Source organism: Thunnus maccoyii, chromosome 24 (genome assembly GCF_910596095.1).
Source record: "Thunnus maccoyii chromosome 24, fThuMac1.1, whole genome shotgun sequence".
Lineage (NCBI taxonomy): Eukaryota > Metazoa > Chordata > Actinopteri > Scombriformes > Scombridae > Thunnus > Thunnus maccoyii.
In genome coordinates this window covers 10,716,270-10,737,306 of record NC_056556.1, presented here as the reverse complement: position 1 = coordinate 10,737,306, position 21,037 = coordinate 10,716,270, and the positions used below count along the sequence as shown (strand labels likewise).

The window sequence follows — 21,037 nt, the reverse complement described above, 5'->3', positions numbered from 1 at the left end:
CAGTTCTGCTTGTGCCATAGCTCTGTGTTTGCCACAGTAAACACAGCTGGTTTCATCAAAAGCAGAACATAGTCAAACTGTGTTTATGGCCATCAATCAGCAGATTGATTAAACATCGTTGAACTGTTATGGGGGTGCAGATGCCCACTACCTCCATCCCTTTAGAGACCTGCAGGCTTTTACTTTCTCCCATGGAATCTGGATTGTTTCATGCAAAAATATTTTTTTTACTCAATAGGTAAAGAAAAATAGGTAAAGCTGACGTGGTGAAAATGTCATCTTGTTTCATCCCAAGTTGTGTGGCTGCTGTCGACCTCTCGCCTCTAGAAAAAAAAGTCTGAATGAAATGTTTCTGCTGGCCTCAGCTGAAGCCTCGGGAGGCACTCCTGATTCATATGTTAATAATTTGTGATTGTGGGTGCGAATGTGTGTGTGGGTGTATGGAGAAAACTATTTCATTTTTCAAAGTGACCCACATTACACCTCGCTAATTAATGTTTCATAAGAGGTTTCTGTCTGCTGAGTTTGGCAAAAAAAAAAGATAAAATTCTGCAGTTTTTGTTTGAACTTAAGAAACTGAGCATTTCACTCATTCAGCAGGTTGTGTCAAAAGATTTTGGGATCAACTTTCACTCTTTTCTTTGAATGAAAGTTGTTTCTTTCTCTGACTCACTGCTCCTGTAAATTGCTTATCATGTGAAAGGAGTTGAAAATAATCATTAATGGTTCTTTTATGTTCTAGTAATGAAAATAACATGTTTTCTGTGTTTTTAAGCTCTGGTTGAAGACTTGGTAAAGACCAGTGGCCGAGCTCTGTCTCAGCCCCAAGGTGCCCGCTGGGGATCCTGGGAAATGTGGTCCAGCTGTTCCCAGCAGTGTTCCAGAGGCTTCCGAACCCGGAAACGCAGCTGCTCAACGGCGGAGGGCAGGACCAACCCGAGTGCCTGCATAGGATCCCCGGTGGAGTATCAGGACTGCAACCCTCAACCGTGCCCAGGTGACAGTGACATTTTGGCTAGTTTGGTCAAAATTAATTGCAAAAGCAGAATATGTACATTATATTACATAAATAAAGTTTCTTATGTGTATGTGTGCTCCAGTGAGTGGGGCCTGGTCTTGCTGGGCCTCATGGTCCCAGTGCTCAGCCAGCTGTGGGGGCGGACACTACCAGCGGACCCGGACATGCAGCAACCCACCCCCTGCCAACGGAGGTGACATCTGTATAGGCCTGCACACTGAAGAGGCCCTCTGTAATACACATGTTTGCGAAGGTATGGCAGCTTATGTAAAACTATCTGAAGACATAATATTCATATCACATCATATCTGCTGCTATGCTGATGACACTCTGCTTTATGACACATTAAAACATAAAGCGGAAAAAAAATTGTGGCATCTGGCTGCATTTAAGCCTTTACCCTTAGGGATATGTAAGAGCTGTAATTTCTACACATTTCCTCTAAAATGGATGTAAACACTCAACCCTCAAATTAAAGATGAAAGGCAACACTTTAACCTCATAGTTGTTGTTTCAATAAAACTGTGATTGAGTCAGAGTGCCAAAACAAAACTGTTCAAATACTCACAGGCTGCACTGTATTTACTGTATTTATGTAAGCCCACTTTACTTTTTTCTCAAATTCAATTAGTGGACCCCATTACATTAATAATATAAACAGACCATCAGATTTATCTGTAGTATAATTAATGAAATAATAATTTGACAAGACACATTAGACAAAGCTGCTTTTTTGGTACAGCCATTGGGGCGCAAAAAGTGGAAATATTCAAATTGTACACACAGTGGTTTTAATTACTTTTAATTTATTTTCACAAAATTATTGTATGTAAATTTGGCCCTTTGTTGTCATTTAAATACATAATTAAAATCATGTAATGTTAAGGTTTTTGCATAATGCTTACTTAAACATTTTGCCTGTGTTAAGCACTTTGTAACTTTGGTTTGTGCTATATAACGTTTGTTGTCATTTATCATAATTGCTACACCATACATACACTCCATTGATTCACTGTGTCTCCCTAGATCAAATAATGGTGTCTGCATGGACACTGATGGGAAATCTCATCCGCACAGCAAGTAGTGAATCAATATTTGTGTTGAGAGGGCAAACAGCATGTTTGTTGGAGCCTATCCCAGCTTGCTTTGGCTTAAAGTCAGAAAATAAACAGAAAAAACAATGAATGAAATAGCCTCAAATTTTACCACTGACACTGACAATAGATGCAACTTGTGTGTACTTCTATTCCTTTGGTCTTTTAGATCAGTGGTTCTCAAACTTTATCATGTCAGGGACCCTAAACTGACACAAATTAGACCACTGACCCCCATTTGATAAGATTTTATTACAGAGAGTGTATGAAAGTTACTTATGGATGGAATTATAGTGAGAATAAATTATTCCCCTTTTTGCTGGGAACCTCCTGGAGTCCCCTCAAGGACCCCCGGACCCCACTTTGAGAACCAATGCTTTAGATAAGTCGAGACATGGGAAGCAAATTGGTGTAATCCACTTCTCATCCATTTTACGCTTTTGTTCAATGAACAAAGTAACCCCAGCAGGCAAACAAAGAGGCTTAAATGTGACTGTTGACTGATGATGACCACTGTGCTGTGGCCAGCATTTCTCAGCCTGCACACTTGGTGACCAACCACATAGAGTCTCTGGTCAGCTGCTTGATTTTGTTACTGGCTGAATGTGCAGTGAAGAGAATTATATTTTGTGTCAAAGTTTCTCATCACAGCTACCTCTTGCTGCCTTTGTCGGGCAGCCAACACGCAACATTCAGTTGACCCCAAATGGAAAATCCTCTCATTAACCACTTTGATTGTGGAAGTTCAGTGACCTCCTCTTAAAATAATCCAATTAAATTCTAGATAAATACCCTTTTTAAAATTGTGTGACTTTCTTTTGAAGTAGAGACATTTAATATTGCTTGGCAGTGACATGCTGGTGCTGCATCTACACTGCAGGAAATAAAAAAGAGGATATTATTGGACACAGAAGCAGATCCAAAAACATAAATTTTCATGTGAAAAATTGATTTCCATCACTGTTTACTGTATCTTATATTCATCTTTATGCAAACATTTATGTCAGCCAATCAATTTTAGGCATTTTTTACAATTTATGGTGCTTCTATTGAAGCTTTCTTTATAAAAAATGCTTAAAAACAGGTGGATAGACACAAATTTATTATTTACTGAATTAGAACATAAATTTGAATTAGCAAACTGTCTAGTCAGAAACCCAAAAACTATTGTCATTGTGTCCTGGTATTGTTTGTTTCTCTTTTTCAATCTCAAACATTGATTATTTCTGTCCACTCTTTTCTTCGGTCGTGAGGTTGGGGTGAGTGGACAGAGTGGGGGGATTGTGATGAAGGGGGTCTGCAGCATCGCACTCGTCGCTGTGGTGAGGACCAGGAGGCTGAGGCCAGTCTCTGCCAGGGCAACATCACCCAGTCCAGGCCATGCCAGCCTCATGAGGTGCCAGGTAAGCACATCGTCTTACTATCAAACAACAGGAACAAGATTGCTAATACAGTAAATTGCTGCAGACTGTTGCTGATATAAGCTCCGGTTAGATTCACACAAAGGTTTAACGAGACACACTGTAATGCTGACACGTTCACTCTGTGTCTGTAGAAATTAAAAAGATGGATTAATGAACATGTCAGCATTCTGCTTACATCGAGAACAGTGAAGCCTTTGAGAGAAATTCACTGGTCTTGTAATTTTTGTTGTTTGATCTTTTGGTGCTGTAATGATTTTACTGTCTTTCTGTTTTATTTCTGTCCGTCTGTCTCTCTCCAGTTATTTTACCCGGACAGGAGGACGAGGGCTGTGGAAGTATGTCTTTCCGTTCTTTCCCTCCAATCATTATAATTTGTTCCAAACTTGCTCAAACTATATGTGTGCTCCTCAATTCCCAACAGAAAATGTGCAGGCTTTCATGCTTTGCCACTCATGTTGCATCTAAAGCAAATCTATGACACCTTGGTCTCAGAGTTCTCCAGAGTTCATGTTGCAGTGTTACAAAGTTATTGACTTTCTTCTTGGCCTGTTGTGTACCACACAGTTAGTCAAATATTTATTTTTGTTTGGCCCCATGTGGCAAAGTGTGGGGTAGTTATTGGCCATTTGATAAAGTTAGATAGCAGCCAGACAGTGACATTAACTCCCATTATGATGGAGGTTCTTCCTCTCCCAAACTTCTAGTAGCAGGGCCACAGAATGGTGATGATGTTCAGCAGTATGTATATTAATCTGTACTTCCCAGACCAAAATCTGACATTAACTGGTCAAACTGTGGATATTAAGTGTGGATATGCCCTGCTGTCTTCCTCTCCTCTCCCAACCCTCTTGCTTTTAGCCTTTACCTTGTTCCAGTTGGTAGCTGTGGGCGCAGCCTGTTTCTTTGCAGCAGCCCTGCTGTCAGCGCTGGTCTATTCCAACTGCCACCACCTGAACCGACCATCAGCAGAGTCCGCAGTCATCCACCCCAGCACACCCAACCACCTCACCTACAACAAGCAGGGCAACAGCACGCCAAAGAATGAGAAGTACATCCCCATGGAGTTTAAGGTGGGCTGCTTTAGTTATTTAATTGTGCAATCAATTTGTGCTTTGATCTTTACATTATACTCTAGATAAAATTGAGGGAGAGACGAGGAAATAAAACAAAAGAACTGAAAAGTGATGCTGTATTTTGTGCTTTCATCTGAGGATGACAACGTTCTTTTTGTCTCTACACTACAGACGCTAAACAAGAACAATCTCCACGTGAACGACGAGACGTGCAACCACTTCCCGTCCCCACTGCCCTCCAGCAACATGTTCACTACCACCTACTACCCTCCCAGCCTGAGCAAGTACGACTTCCACCCAGACTCCCCCTGCAGGACCTACATGCACAGCTGAGAGAAAGCCCAGCTCTAAAAACAAACCAACCCCTTTTTATTCGCCTGAATTCCACCTTGAAGTGTTTTGTTATTAAAAAAAATACTCTAAGAGTTTGAAGGATTATTCAGTTGGTCAACATAGTCATGGTAAAGTAATAAGGACAAAGTAATGTGAACAAAACACAAAAATCATCCTTGTGTTCCAGGCAATTTTTTAACATATTTGTTTGTGAGATCTTTAAGAGTTGATTCACCTAAATTACACTTAACCTTTATTGGTATCTGGCCATGCAGATAGATTTGATTTTATTTGCCCGGATTATGAGATATCCAATTTTTCTTTTGTGATGCTCACAGAGGTGAAAAAACTGTTTCATTTTTATATTCTGAGAGAACCAAAACTAAAATTTCCATTTACCTCAATTTTATTGAGAATGCTAGAATCCTGGACAAATAAAACCAGAACTATCTCCATGGAGAGGTAGCACTAAAGGTAAGTAAGAGACCTTTTTTTTGTAATTTGGGTGAACTGACCCTTTAAGGCTTCAATAGTCATGTCATTTTCATTCCCTTTATGAGGTTCTTGTCAAAGCTGGCAAGCTAATTGTTTCCTTATATTCTGCAAAATATGGTTACTTTTTTTTGAGGCAGAAGAAGAAATTACTGTTTAATTGGTCGCACAGACACTGAGCCAATCATCAACAAGGAGCTGTGTGTACTCAGGTCGACTGCAGTCCTTTTTTTTTCACTGAAAATTTCAGAAGAGATCTGTGTGCAAGCTACAATAACATGATTGCAGAGGCAGGTGCTAGCACACATCAACCAATGCAAGAGGTATGCAGCAACCGTTAACGCCTGAAGGAAGACCCATTCCTCCACTTCACCCCACCCTGAGGTGCTCCATTTGTGCTCAGGGCAGTGTGACAACAGGGTACAACCCAGAGCTCCAGGGCTTCAACTAGACTTCAGACCTTGTATGAACCTGGGTTTCCACTGGACTGAGAAGAGACTCATCTTTTGACTGTTGTTTTGGGGACTTATTGCATTTTTGGCAAGTGACTTCAGAGGAATCAGTAATACTGCATACTGTTCTATAGGTAGCTTGGACACTTGAAGAATGGGTTGCCATTTGCAATGAAGAAAGTTTTCTGAATAAAGACTGATATCTATGAGTAAAAACGAGACAAATGATGTGTTGTGAGGAACTTTCACACATTTCTCCCTTCACTGTGTGTGAATGGAGCAAAGAAACGAACAGAGACCTGCAGATTTCTGGCTTATTTGCTTTAATTTTCATGTTTAGCAGAGTCGACAATAGAAAACAACACTGAAGACATTGTTGACAGGCCTCACTTTGTACTGTACATTGTTAAAGATACAGGTTTGCTGACTTTTGTATCTGTATCTGCTGAAACAAAATGATGAATTTGAATTTTAAAACATGGGGCATTTTTTTGCCATTCATATTCCTATTTTCTGGATGTTAGTGCATTAAAGTTAATACACAACAATCACCAAATATACAGTAATACAGCTTTGAGCTAAGAAAGCATTGTGCTTGTATATTTCAGAGCCTGTCACAGCACATGAACATACCATAAATCAGCCAACTGCAGTGCCATGCAACGATAAGGTAACTTTGACAAAAAAAAAAGTAACTTGTCAATATGTGATGGATTAACTTGCTCAAGCAGGTTTCAAGTTTCTACATTTTGTTTTTCATACTGTGCTGACATTAATAGAAGACAATGGCTGCAATGACTTACATTGAGATTTGTTTTTGATAAAACATGCTAAATACCTTGTTTTTCGTCAATTAAGGAATGCAAGGCAAACATGACTTTTTCTGTGGACTATAACTATGTTTATTACTTATGCTTCTAAATACAGGAAATAATGAGCAAATTTGGAAAGAACAAGTCAAAAACACATTTGCATGGATTTACTCTGGGTGCTCCAGTTTCTGCCCACAGTCCAAAAAACATGCAGGTGAGGTGAACTGGCTACTCTAAATTGTCGATAGATGTGAAAGTGAGAGTGAATGGTTGTCTTTCTAGATGTGATAAATACATTTCACATTTCCGTTACTTGTTTCAACAAACTGAGGGCTATGTTTTACATGCGCCTTGTGGTTTACAAATTCTGTAATGTCTGAATAATTTCTGAGAAGTTTCGTGGAAAAAACAATATAATTTGGTGCAAATTATTTATGAGTGTCCTTGATAGAATTGCTCTGTTTACAGTGAATCTAAGTAAATATACATTTTCCTTTATTACTGGAAACTTTATTTCATATATATCTTTTTCATATTTGTTACATGCACACTGTAAATGTGAACATGCTTGCCTGTAGAAAAACTTTTTTGCATGTTCTGTTTATCTGTTGTACACTGGCTGACAGACTCTTTAGGTTACACTAGAAATTCATTGGAAATTCATTGACGAGAGGTGTACCGACTAAATCTATCTCTATTTTACATGCATTTAGTACCAAATTACGTAGTTCTTTCCAAGAAACTTATTGAAAATTTCTTGTAAATTACCATCTCGTAAAATATAGTGTCACCACAAGCTCTACTGCTGAAAAAGCCCAAAATAGTAGGTTATTAAAGCCACTATGTGTAGGATTTGAAGATTGCGGTGACTTGTAGTGGTGGTATCAAAAAAGTCAACCAAACATCCCCGCGAATCTGACAAAATTTCACTGGGAATGTGTCATTTTTCTACCAACATAAACGTACATAAACAAACTACACATAGGGGCTTTAAATAATGTTAAACATTTAAAACAAGTTCAAATATTTACCATCTAGGTTTTCTGTTACATTCCATGACAGTATTGATTATATTTAAGTTAGTCTGTGCCATAAAATGTATATTGCATATCTTGTGTTTCTAAAAATGTAAATACCAAGAAATGAATTCAGGTGTTTCTCACCATTTGCAGTGTTATGTAGCATGAAACAAACAGCCCTGATAATATGTGTTTGGGTGCTTGCATACATGCATGGGTTACCCACTGACACTCTTACATGAATATACAGTACACGTTTGTTTTAACTGTACAAATATGTTTGTATGTATTTGGCCAAGACAATAGAGATATTCATTTAAAAGGGGGCATCCTCACCCTGTGGTGTGACAAAGAAATATACAATATACATATCTATCACAGTTTGTTGATTGGTCACTAAATGGATTTGTTTTGCTCCCAAAAATACACACTTCTTCTGAATATAATTGATGTGAATTTGACGACACACTGCCTTTTGGACACTGTGAACTTTTGGTACTCTATATTTTTGTATAATGTACACTGTAAAAAATCAACATGAATAAATAAATATTGGTGCCAATATCCTGATTTTTCTGTAAATATTATGAAGTGCATTTTCACAGCAAAACTAGAATCTAGCCCATCATTATATTTTGGTATTTTTAATCACAAATCTGAGAAGCACTTAACACTTTCACTGTAGCTTTAAGACTCAAAGATCTAACCTAAATTTTAATTAATTTTAATTTGGACTCATCTTGGTCCAGCATTGCTCTCCTGGTGACTCCCACATGCGTTGCATCAGTGGCAATAAAAAGTCAGACACTGTCCCCCTACAAAAACATGTTTTTCTGTCATACTGTGGTTGTCTCAGCCACTATAAATGTTAATAATAAATCTGAATTGTGTCACAGTCGAGGCACAAGTCCAAATGCTGAGAAAGTGCAACCACAAAGTATCAGTATTGCACCTTGTAGCACTTTCTCTATATTTGTTTATGGGAAAATACCAGTGTGTTATTGCTTAACTGATCTTTGATTGTGACACTATGCCTAAATAAAGGTATAAATACATTCTTAAAGTTAATGTTTAATGAAGAAATAGCATGTTCCTGTACAATTTGAATGATTGGCAACTCACTTCTTTTTAGCTCCACTGTACAATGAAAATAATCCAGGTGCGACATCATGTATCATGGGTTTGACCTACTTTCCAACTCCCAAAAATACACAAACAAAAATAGGCACAAAGATGGAAGGTTCATCGCCAATTCTTTGTCCAGTCAGAAGTAGTTTAAAGTGGATTTTTTCCCCCTTTTAAGTGGACTGACTGATGCACGAGCAGGAAGCCAATGGTCACAAGGTTGCTCCTCTTTTAGTGACTTCACTCCCTCAGCTTCCCTGGTGTCTTTAATAATAGACATTGCCTGAGAGGATGCAGGTAAATCATCTGTACCTTGAGATCCACCATTTTTGTCCTGTATAGCATGGTGATTACATTTCCATTTTCCTTGTAGGAAGTTCACAAGATGATGAATAATAGAGCAGTGGAAGCACCTGGCAGAGAAAAGGGCAGTTCTGAATGTTCCTTAGATGTAACCTGAAAAACTAAGTTACCTGTGCAGTTTGTTATTAATTTATTCTTTTAGTTATTTATTTCAATTAGTTTGATAATATTGGGTTTTAGGGTATTACATAGTATTGGTATTATTAAAATCTGCACACTAACCTTCAAATATCTAACTTTTGGCCCATTTTTTTCCTCTATAGTGAACCCTCAGTCCCTATACTATAAATAGACACAAGGGACCCATGTGGTACATGAAGACTGCCCATGAGGACTCCACTTGTAGCTCTTCTTGGCCCTGTGAGTGACCCACATAACCACTCCTATATGGAGCCCACATGGACATATCTGCTGTCCTATAAATGTCTTCATGTGGGTGATTTCTGCAGAATGTGATGCAGATGTTGTATTAATGCTCTCAGACTAGATTTGTTAGGAATTTCAGAGAAAATCAGATATGTTGCCTGACTGCTCTTACTTTGCTGCAGTCTTTGTTGGATTAATTCTTCTGTGAGATAATAGGCACTGTGGGCTCAGTTCTTGGAAATCCTGCTTTCTATAGTCGAGGCTGTAATCCTGTTTGTGTTTCCCATTGACAGTGGCCAGGTGGTTCAGCAGCACAGCCTAATCACGGCAGTAACAGCCAGTCCCTTTTTAGAAAAGCTGCACCTCAGTGCCAGAACAACACACACTTGTATGATTAAAGGTGTAAAACACTCTTCGATGCAGCATCTGCAACTGTCTTTCTGCATGGATTCAGTCACTCTGAATAGGAAAAGGCACATATAGAAAATGATTGGATTGTAACAACTGTATGCAATTGACTATCATATATATTTTATGGAAGGTGCATTACACTGATCAGATGACATCATATGTTCAATAAAAGACCATTGTCAACCCATCTACAGCCAAATGTTTTAAACCAGTAAGTTCTGACATCATTGCTCTGAACAGACTGCACTCTAGTGTTTATTGTTCATAGCCCGGCGAGCAGCTCTGCTCTGCTATCTGAGAGTTTAGTCTGCTGGTAAAACCACTGGGTCCCCAAAATAGACAACCCTCATGCACTCACGCTCTACATTTATTTATTCATTCATCTGAATTTCTTTTTTCCCTCCCATTTAGCAACAGTAAAAAAAATGGAGCAAAAGTCCATAAATATTACACATGACATAGAGGATGTACTCATTGCTACACACGTACTCAATGCCAGAATTCCTGCCAAATGGTTTTATATTCATTTAATTATTGATGAGGAATGTTTTTTTATGAAAAAGTGTTTTTTAAATGTCTCCCCGCAGTTCTGTAGTTGCTTTTCAAAATTCCTTATCCAATCGTTCAATCTCAAGTCTTTCCTTTACCACATGCAACCGCAGCTACGGCTTTAATCCCAACTTTAACCATCTTGTAACATATACACCTTTAAGTGCTGGGGGTGTAAGTTATGCCTGAGAGGTTTTCTTGCTCTGAGGATTCAGGGCAAGAAAATCATTAATGAACTCTTCCCTGTCAAATTTTACTTCTGCTTTGTTGGGGTGTGTTTCTGCTCCATTTCCCTTCCTGCTCTTAAATTAGCCATTAGCATAACTTAATGCTTAAACATAGCTGTTCCTATCCTCACACATAACCATCACCATATACCATAATACATAACATTTTCTGCAGTTAAACAGTTTGCTCCTGTTTGACAGTATTAAATGCACCAGACTAGAAACCTTGGCTTGTGATTAACATCTTACAGTGCTGACCAGTTACTCTTTATCAGTCAGAAAGTGGGCAAAACAACTTAATCCTCCTTCTTTAAACTTAGTTAATCCACAACATTGACTTGTTAGGAGATTTGTTTGATCAAAGTGTCCCTGAACACATGAAGACATAGTCTAAGTCCCTGAAACAAAGCGGGCCCCTTTCATTAGTTAAGATGGACGATATAAAAGTGCTCAGACATTGTTTAGAGAGCTGTTGCCATGACATTTGTCATTTCTGGGACTTAAATCACTGGTTTCTCCTGTTTAATCCATAAATTAAGTTTCAGAATACTTTTCTTATCTGTACCAGTGGACCATTATGGTTTATCCATGAGGATGTCTAAAGGTATCAGGCAACAAAGTGGTTTATATGTGGACCTTTCTTCCATGTGCGCAGGTTCAACAGACTGCATGAAAGAGGAGAAAGTTATTTAAAGCATAGTGACTAAGATATTTGAAGGCTGTCCATACAACTGCTTTATCTGCCAGGTGAGTGCAGAGATGCTCAGGTACCACATATGGACCACTAAATGTCTAAGAGGTCAGACTTAGTAATGGAAATGGATCGAGGAGCTCAAATAGTAACGATCCACTGCAAAGTGCTCTTGGTTATTTTTGTCTGCCGGAAGAGTCGAAAAGAAAAATTAGGACAACAAATTGCTCCTGTATTGGCTTTGCAGCATCTCTATCTACTTGACATGGAAGACAACAAAAATGTTCCTAATATTTGACCCCCTTATGTATGTCAATGGAGTGGACAAAATATTAGGAACACCATTCAATATAATGCACCCCAGTACTCCAACACCACCCACTACGACCTTAATAATAAACATAAAGTAGAATTATCATCTTTCTGACAATGTCAACAAAAACTGAAAATATATAAGCTTCGTAAAAGCAGAATTTATGGCAGAGCTGTTTTGCTGTATTGCATTAGATTGCACAGGTATTCCTAATGAATGAATGAAATTACCTGGAATATATTCATCTATTCTTTTACAAAAATACAAGTTAAAGTGATTGCTCATTTTAACAATAGACCCCTGCACAAAAGACTGTATGCAGTGTTCTTCAATAGGATGTGTTGTTTCAGGTATCTGTGATACAATATCACCATCTAGACCTGCAGCAGTGAAAACACAACTCAACATGCACAAGCAAGTGACTCCAAAATATATCACTTTTATGTTGATAATGCTGACATCTGCTGGGCAAATGGAGATACAACAAGAACAAGAACAAGCTGTATCACTGTGGGCCCCCTTTAACTAAAGTTAATTGTAGCAACTGAAAGACTCCTTTAAGCACTGAGCACCTATTTTGTATCAATAATTTTTAAAAACACCACATACATTTCTGTATATTTTATATAAAAATTTGATTTTTTCAAAACAAAAAAGAGACATAATATAAAGCAATAACACATGTGCATAATACATAAAACTCAAATGACATATTTGAATTCATGAATTCAATCTGTATGCAGTTGTTGATGTAATGAAATGCTTTTAGGCCATCTGATATTGTTGCTGTAAGTGCATTGCATGCTGCATGTGAGCTATGTAATCAAAACTTCATGCTGAGCTTATAATATTAATAATATTACAAGGAAGACAAATCACCTGTCATATTCAAATTATATTCAAAGACACCACAGATCATAAAGATGCTTTCACTGATGCATGCTGACTTTTGTGAAAAATATACAGCATTTGACTTGCAGAGGAATCCGGAGGAATAGATTTTTATCTGTGATCTCAACACAAAAGACTGAGATAAGCTATAATAAGCTTATTGGAAGGGCTGTGAACTGATGAAACAACAACTGAACTGACTTTTTCCTGAACTTGAAGCATTTAGAAAAGAAGAATGGGAAAAATCTAAGAAGTTTGGAGATTGTGACTTCTGCAGATTCCCGGTAACCAAGGCAAAGTGAGCAAATGCCCCAGGGGCCTCCTGGGGCCTTGAAAGCCCACTAATCACTGCATGTCACTTAGTTTTGGGTAATTTGATAATTTCTTTTTTTTATTTTTGAGAATTTGCACAACTAAAGTACCAGATCATCTAAGACAGTTTCTGCATTATTAATCTTACGACCTTAGTTGATATTGTGCTCACATGTTTATTCCTAAATTAAGTTGTGTTTAATCAAATAAACACAAACAAACTAATACACAGAAAACCTGGGGCCAGGCAATTCAGTTAATTCATCCATGGTCAATAAACCCTTTTCACAACAGACATTTGGCCTGTCAAAGCAGAAAAAGTACAGGTTGAATTAATAAATGAATGATGACTGCATTCCTATTAGGTGCAGGCTCTGGTATTGTGCATAATTGCTCACTGGGACAATTAATGGAATAGAGCCATCATTAGAGTTATTATTAACACCTGTGCTTTTCCCATGGATGCATTTACGAGAGGGATTTTCCTGCTTTGACATGTCAAAATGACAGATGTACATACAGATAGCCTACATTAACACAATTAATATGTTTGCATATATATTTGCATATTCATAAACTCTGGAATTTTTAATGAGGGAGAAGGAGCAGATGTCATTTCAAAGATTTTATCAACATAATTGGACTTTTTTTGGCGGAAAAACCATATCAGACAAATTATGTTCAAAGTAGAGTACTTTATATACATCTAAGACATGTCTGGAGGAGATCTTGGAGATTGTTCTCAGTAGGAGTTATCATTTCACTTATCATTTCGACTATTAACAAGACCAACAAAACGTATTGGCCATATTTGTAGACTTGGTTCTCCTGTAAATGAGGTGGCAATCTGGATCTATTGCTTTTGAAACATGAAGAATTTTGGACACATAAATAAAACACACTATCACCACAATAAGGATCTAAAATTGAGATGATTCCTTAGATGGTAAGTTTAACTGTTATTATTTAGCTTTGATACAGTTTGTTGTAAATTATATTTGAATTTTATTTTTGGTTTGTTCTTTTGGCTGGATTTATGTGTTTTAATTTAACCACAAGATGGCGCCATAATGTGTAAAGCAAATACAGGTAACAGGTAACAATACAGGTGACACAGATAATGTGATTCTATAGGATCCTATAGGATTCCTTGTGATGTTTGGAAATGTATAAAAAGTGGTTTTCAACCCAGTTTTCCTGTTTGGCCCCTGATGAAGGCATAAGTTGAAATGTTGGGCTTTGATTCAGCACAATAGGCCCTTTTCACAGCAGACATCTTGACATGTTGTAGAATAATAAACACAGGTGTTCCTAAACATGAACAATGGCCCCACTCAAGTGTCCCAGTAAGACATGACGGTGTGACAGTGAGCCAGCATGCACAACAACACCAGGAACCTGAAACTGAAGCAGCTAAATGGAATTCAGTCATAATTAATGGCATTATTTACAACTGTGCTCTTGCTACTGTGACATGTCAAAATGTCTTCTGTGAAAAAGGCCTATTATGTTTAAATAAAGAGGAAGTCTGTGTGCGGTCCTCCTCCTTCAACCATATTTGTAAGATACCATTTAGGCTATTGTACCATTTTTAAATAATCATTTGTAAAATTGTATCATTAATTTCACCCAACTGCATATTTGAGCCTGAAATAGCTCTTTGTTATGTCTAAAATAGTCACTTGATGCCTCTTTAAGACAGTTACCCTACTCTTCAGGCTAAATTAAGACTCCCTCCCCCCCTCTTTAGTTTCTAAAATAGTTCCGTCCATCATTCATTCAGGTGCACCTGGTTTTGAGTGGGACGAGCGGCAGCAGTGTCTACCTCCCAGCGCGCGCAGCAGGAGCAAAGCGGAGCACCTGTCTCGCGGTGGGGAGCTCAGGAAGCGGTGGCTCGCGGGCGCTCATGTTCTGCTGTGTGGTGTGAAGCTGGAGCACGCAGCCCGGAACCCGCCAGCCCTCCGCTGGGCTGGACCGGAGCAGCCAGCCCTCTGGACCGATGTCCTGGCCGAAATGTCCCGACACATCTACATACGGAACAAGATTGGCGAGGGCATCCAGGCGCCCATCTTCCAGGTAAGCCAGGTGACCTCCAGCTGAGCTTCCAGGCTACTTAATTTCTAAATGTGGCAGTTTCATTACTTATTGGCAGCATAGAAAATACTTTAAAACCCTGAACTGTTAACTATCTAGTACAGGATACTATCATAAACATCCTTGTTATCAAATTCTACACCATTTACTGAAAGGATACTAGCAAGAAGAGATGACAAACTTACAGCTTCACGCAAGTGGAATATGTTGGGTGTAGTTAGTTTATACATATAATTTTAAAAAAAGAAACTAAAAATATAGTCAGAACTTCTGTTGTTAAATACCCATCTATGTAACATGAAATCAAGATATTGTAAAGTATTTGTATTGTATTGTAGAGCTATTATTAAATAATAAAATATACATATCTTAAAAAACACATCAACATAGAATTATTACAATTTGATGACTGACTCCTCTGATCAGTTTATTTGCCTCATAGATTAATAATTAAATGTATACCAAGTTTTTAATTTACAGTTGTTACAAATCTATATGACACAGTATTATATATGGCAGAGATGGTCATATAAACCCTTTATAAACTGTTTTATTGTCTCTTGCAAAGTTTAGAGTAGCAAGAGGATGAAAAGGAGGCATCATACCTGCTGAAAGCCTCTATATTTAATATATGTTTATCTCTATTTTTACTATTTTTTTCTTGTGAAGATTTTTTATTTCTGGAATAATACATATGGTCCATTTAGAGGCAAAAGTGGGCATTATATTAGAGATTATAATGGTTATTACTCAAAGTGTAATGATATTGACTGAATAAATCCTCAGAATAGAGAGTCAGTCTTGCTCTTCATGACTTAAATGTGCACATTTTACATATCTCTCAGTTACAAATTGCACCTCTGCCCTGATTTCTTGCAATATAACACATGGTTCCACTTGATATTTTAAAACTCATACATCGACCATGTTGTTCCTTGTCTCAGTCTACTATGCAGCATTTATTTTAATAGGCTATTAAATGGTACAGCTGGTAAACTGTTCCCACAAGCTCTCTCTCCTCAGTGAGCAATAGCAGGTCAAAATGAACATTGTATAGAAATGAAATGCTGGTAGTTTATGTGAAATATAGCAGACTATTTATAACTAATTGTTTTAAATGTTCTAAAAGATGTACTATATGTTGACAATATGAAATTAGGATTATTTTGGCAGATGTATTAGGTCATAGGCTGGTTCACTTGGGTTGATAACTTATTTTTCCTCAGCTCAATTGATCATTGAAGGCTACTTGCTGATATTAAGGGTATTCATAGACTTTGCTAACTTTATCCTTCATCTCTCTTCTCTGCTTTTTTGCCGTTGGCTTGAAGTGAGAGACAGAAAGAGATTGCGACCCAGATTAATGGCCCTGTTTCATAAATTCAGGGAAGTAGGCTCTGACTTCTTACCGGTGACATTGTCATTAACTCTGGAGATTTAAACAGAAATGGGGCAAATCACTGGCAGATAATTAATTTCGCTCTCTGGAGATGAACTCTGCTGGTATATTTGGACTTTTTGGAAGAGAAAAAGAAAGAAAGAAGGAGAGAGTCAGGAGATAAGGAGAAAAGTAAGAAGGCAAGACAAACATATAATGCAAAAACATACAGTATAAGGCACATTTGATCATATTACATGTGTCATCTGGGTGCTGTGGCATTCATACTTTGACCTATTTGTACTGTTGACATAAAACCACTTAAATCATGCTGGAAAATCACATGTCTAAAGTGCATTTAGATTCATTTAATTTAAACTGCATAAAAACAAAAAAAAACTGTATTTTCATGTGGCCTAGTTAAAGATCTTATAAATGAAGTTTTGCATACATGAATGTCTCCTTGCATGGTGTATTAGCTTAATGTGGTTTCATCAGTATGGAAAGTGTTTTGGCTGGTTGAGATCTTGTTTTTTCCATTCAGGTGAACCGAGGGACTTATTCCAGGAGGAGTCGCCTCAAGAGGTCTGATGGCAGCACCACCTCCACCAGCTTCATCCTCAGACAGGTACTGAAACACCAAGACACACCTGAGGTTTAATGTAAACATGCGTATTACGTTCTTAATGAAATATAAAGATTTGGGAATCTTTCTTTCAGTTAATGAAAGGATTTGTTCAAGTCTTATAATGGCTTCACTTTCAAAACCAGGATTGTAAAGTTGTTTATCTATTTAACAAAAAATATGATGAGACGCACCTGAATAAATATTTAAATCAAAGACCAACACAGATGGTTACATACTCTAAAGAATAATTCAAATAAAGGCAGAGAAACATCATTTAAATGCCTTTGAGAACAAATTGGTTTTGATATGACATTCAGTGAGGAGAGCTGCATAAAAGTTGTGATAATCATAGGAGTATAAAGGGCAGAGCGTGTTGTAGTGGTAAATTGATAGACTCATTCATAGTTTCATGGTCATTTATAGTTAATCATCTGTGCACAGTTTGTGGTTAAAGGTGCCCCCCCTCCCCACCCCACCGTGGAGTATGTGACCACTAGTGGCGCTGTACTACAATCGTTTGATGAGCATGTTTCTCTACAAGCACATGAATTCATGTACACGACATGACCACAGCGGTGACATGGTACACTTTGGTGTCGACTGCAGAGGGCGGTAATTTGCTGCCAGTAGAAGGTTGCAATGCACCAATAAAAGAGGAGACAAAGAAGATTGTAAATGATGAAGGTTTTAAAAAACTGTTTTATAATGAGCATGAGTTGAAAAGTGAGCCTCGCTCTATGACATAGGAGAAGAAACATGGGACATATTTTTCTAATATGTAAAATACAAAATGCCTACAAACATGTTGCATTAGAAGTTAATTCATATGTCTGTTTATTGACAGGTTATCTCCATTTTAATTTATTCCTATAACATCGTCTCAGTAGAAACATCACAGATTTACGGATTAAAAAGATGTGTTGTGGCCTATTTATTATTTCCTCCCCATAATAAATTATTGAAGTGTCAGCATAGGTGTTTGTCAGAAAACAGATGAGCTTTTAGACTTATTTATGATGCCCACCTGCAATATTTTAATTCTTACTTCTCTGAGTAGTTTTAGTGTGTGTTATTTCACATCCTTAGCTTCCTCTTCACTTTCCAGGTGGCCACTAGTGTGATGTACAGAGCTACGTACTACGTTGTGCCGTGGGGAAATGAGGGAGGTGTTTGCTCTCTGCTTCAGGAAAGTGTAGGCTGCAGATAGAGTACATTTTGTATAGTGACTGTATTTATAACTTAACATAGCAGATATATATATATATATATATATATATGTGGAGATGATAACAGTATGTAGTAAAGGGTTTGATTAAGATTGGCATAAAGGAGAGTGTGTACAGCTAGCTGGAATACTGTAAATTGTGGAAGGTGCCAACTAAACCCTGATGACCTGCCTATTGTTTAAGTGCAGGTTTTAATTCAGAGGTTTGCACTGATTTTAATGGACATTTCAAACATGTTTTAAGAGGTATTAATCATGAATCATTTGCATGGTGGCTTATCAATGAGTCTGACAGTAAACTGAGCCTATATATAGGAGAGTTCACTGTGGATTACATCACATCTCGAGTAATGTTTAATTCTATGAGGTTATGGATTTTACCACTGAGGTCAAGGAAAGGTAAAGTGACTCATCATATCTCCTCCCAAGTTAATGCAAGTGCAGTTTTCAAAATCATGAGAAAAATTCAAATTCATTTTTATTGCATTGATTCAAATGATGGTTCTGTTTTCGTAGATTGAAATCATACATTTCGAAATTATGATGACAAAGTAAAAGATGTAATGGTGAAAGGAATCCTTAATTCTTTGTCACCAATTATTTTGATAATTGATTCATTGTTTTGAGTCATTTTTTAAAGAAAAAAATAAGAAAAAAATGTCCAAATTCTCTGATTCCAGCTTCTGAAATGTAAATATTTTCTAGTTTCTTTAGTTTTTGATGATCTTTGGGTCGTGGACTCTTGGTTGGGACAAAAGAAGACTTTTGAGGACGTCATCTTGAGCTTTGGGAAACAGTAATCAACGTTTCTCACCATCCTCTGACATTTTATAGACCAAATGACGAATCGATTAATCGAGAAAATAAGCGACAAATTAATTGATAATGAAAATAATCGTTAGTTGTAGCCCTACACTTTTCAATATAATGTACTCCAGTACACCACCACCACCCACTATGACCTCAGTAATAAACATAAAGTAGAGTTATCACCTTTCTGACCATGTCAACAAAAACTGAAAATATATAAGCTTAAGTGAAAGTAGAATTTATGGCAGGTGCACAAGTATTCCTAATAAAGTGCTCGTGAGTGTATTTTGGTCCCGCCGTCTAGTGAGTCTGGAATAAATAAATTCAGTTATGAAAAATTGAAATAATAAAACAAATTGGGGCAAATTGGTGGCAGAGACAATAAAACACCATTCCTTTAAATACATAGATCAAAATATATATAAATATAGATTCATTAGATTTCCTTGTATAAGCAGAATCAGATTCAGTGTATTTTCTGTTCTCTCGAGATTAAATAAGCAGAGTGAGGATGAGAGGTAACAGGGAAATGGAGGATGCTGCTCCCCTCTTTTACGCCTACATCCCCCTCCCCCGATCCCCGCTACCTCCCCGCACTAAAAAAAAAAAAAAATCAAGGAGAGCGCTCATCCAAGCTGAGTGGACAGCCAGCCAGCCAATCAGCTCCTTGCACATTGGCTCTGTCATCAGGCTTGGATATTGAGGAAGGATCCACTGCTCTGCTGCTGCCGCTGCTGCCTCTGCTACTCGCTGTGTATATGTATATGTGTGTGTCTGTGTGGGTGTTTATGCGTGTGTGTGTGTGTGTTTGGAAGCCTGATGAAATGAAATGCCAGGATTGGGCTACCTCCAGGGAGAGCCTCTCCATCCTATAATGTGAGCCAGCCAGCAGCACTGTGGGATCAGGGAGAAGCTGCATCCATCAAGCGACGGGCCTCCGGAGGACCAGGCGTGATCCAACGGGAGGGGAGATATTTTTAAAAAAAAAATTATTCTTCTCTGCTGTGGAGAGAAGGGATTGTCGTCATCCCCCCATCCATCCTTTTTTTTCTCTGTGGTGCCCCCTCCTTCCTCCTCCGCCTCCACTCTCATTTTTTCCCCCTCATTCTTCTAGAGGCGCTCGTTGGAATATCAAACCTCCATGTATGACAATTTGTACCTGCATGGATTTGAAGACTCGGAGGCGGTGAGTGTTTGGATGTGTGTGTGTGTGTGTGTGTGTGTGTGTGTGTGTGTGTGTGTGTGTGTGTGTGTGTGTGTGTGTGTGTGTGTGTGTGAGAGAGAGATTCTTCTTTTGTGCTCTCCTGGTGTGTGTTTATTGATGGAGGTAGATCAGTGTGCACACACATACACACGTAAGAGGCCTTTGATGGGTAAGCCAACGGTACAGCGTAGCGTGATCGTGGGCTATGCTTGGCTGGAAGGGGGTTGGGTGGGTGGGTGTTGGTGTATGTGTGAAGGAGGGGGGTGGTGGTGGTGGTGGGGGGGGTGCACATTAGGCAGATGGCTTCTGATGTCTGACATTCACACAATTCTGTGTATATTCCTCTTTATATGTATGTATGTGCATGTGATGTACGGTTCTGTATGTGCTGTATATGTGGATGCAATCTGCCTATAAGCCTGTAAGAACCGATGGCAGGAAACCACCAGAGCCAGGAGGAGCCATTTAGTGTTCATCACACTGTGTACCTCTCAGAGATGGACCGAACCCTGATTCAAAGAGGAAGATGGAAAGATGTTAATTACCCATTTCTCCCCTAAGGCCCATTACACGGCTCCACTCAAATGATAAATTCTCATGTTTCACATTTTTACATTCATCATTCTTTTTTTTCTTTCTTTTTTTTTTTTTTTTTTTGTAAATGCAGCCGAGCATTTCCTATCCAAACCTGCGACTACGTGTTGTATAGGCTCTGCCGAGGCTCGGAGAAACA

At 38.2% G+C, this 21,037-nt stretch overlaps 2 protein-coding genes across 10 annotated transcripts in view; both read left to right on the top strand.

The window, feature by feature from the left end:
- The window catches only part of LOC121892354 (semaphorin-5B-like), a 42,705-nt gene extending 33,412 nt beyond the window's left edge, over positions 1-9,293 (top strand). For 3 of the 7 annotated variants that reach the window (XM_042405364.1, XM_042405363.1, XM_042405367.1), the window contains 6 exons: positions 776-997; positions 1,101-1,271; positions 3,366-3,515; positions 3,836-3,871; positions 4,395-4,606; positions 4,781-4,945. In XM_042405364.1, coding sequence (XP_042261298.1) covers positions 776-997; positions 1,101-1,271; positions 3,366-3,515; positions 3,836-3,871; positions 4,395-4,606; positions 4,781-4,942 — 953 coding nt within the window. In that variant the 3' untranslated portion in view covers positions 4,943-4,945. Of the gene's footprint in view, positions 1-775; positions 998-1,100; positions 1,272-3,365; positions 3,516-3,835; positions 3,872-4,394; positions 4,607-4,780; positions 6,558-6,813; positions 8,270-9,020; positions 9,140-9,215 lie in introns of those variants that run through there. The other 4 variants (XR_006094391.1, XM_042405365.1, XM_042405366.1 and 1 more) reach the window with 4 other exon arrangements.
- LOC121892355 (voltage-dependent L-type calcium channel subunit beta-4-like) overlaps positions 6,649-21,037 on the top strand; it is a 35,348-nt gene continuing 20,959 nt past the window's right edge. For 2 of the 3 annotated variants that reach the window (XM_042405369.1, XM_042405368.1), the window contains exons 1-3: positions 6,649-6,912; positions 14,749-15,041; positions 16,982-17,065. In XM_042405369.1, the coding sequence (XP_042261303.1) occupies positions 6,798-6,912; positions 14,749-15,041; positions 16,982-17,065 (492 nt within the window). In that variant the 5' untranslated portion in view covers positions 6,649-6,797. Of the gene's footprint in view, positions 6,913-9,468; positions 9,566-14,748; positions 15,042-16,981; positions 17,066-21,037 lie in introns of all 3 variants that reach the window. The other variant, XM_042405370.1, reaches the window with a different exon arrangement.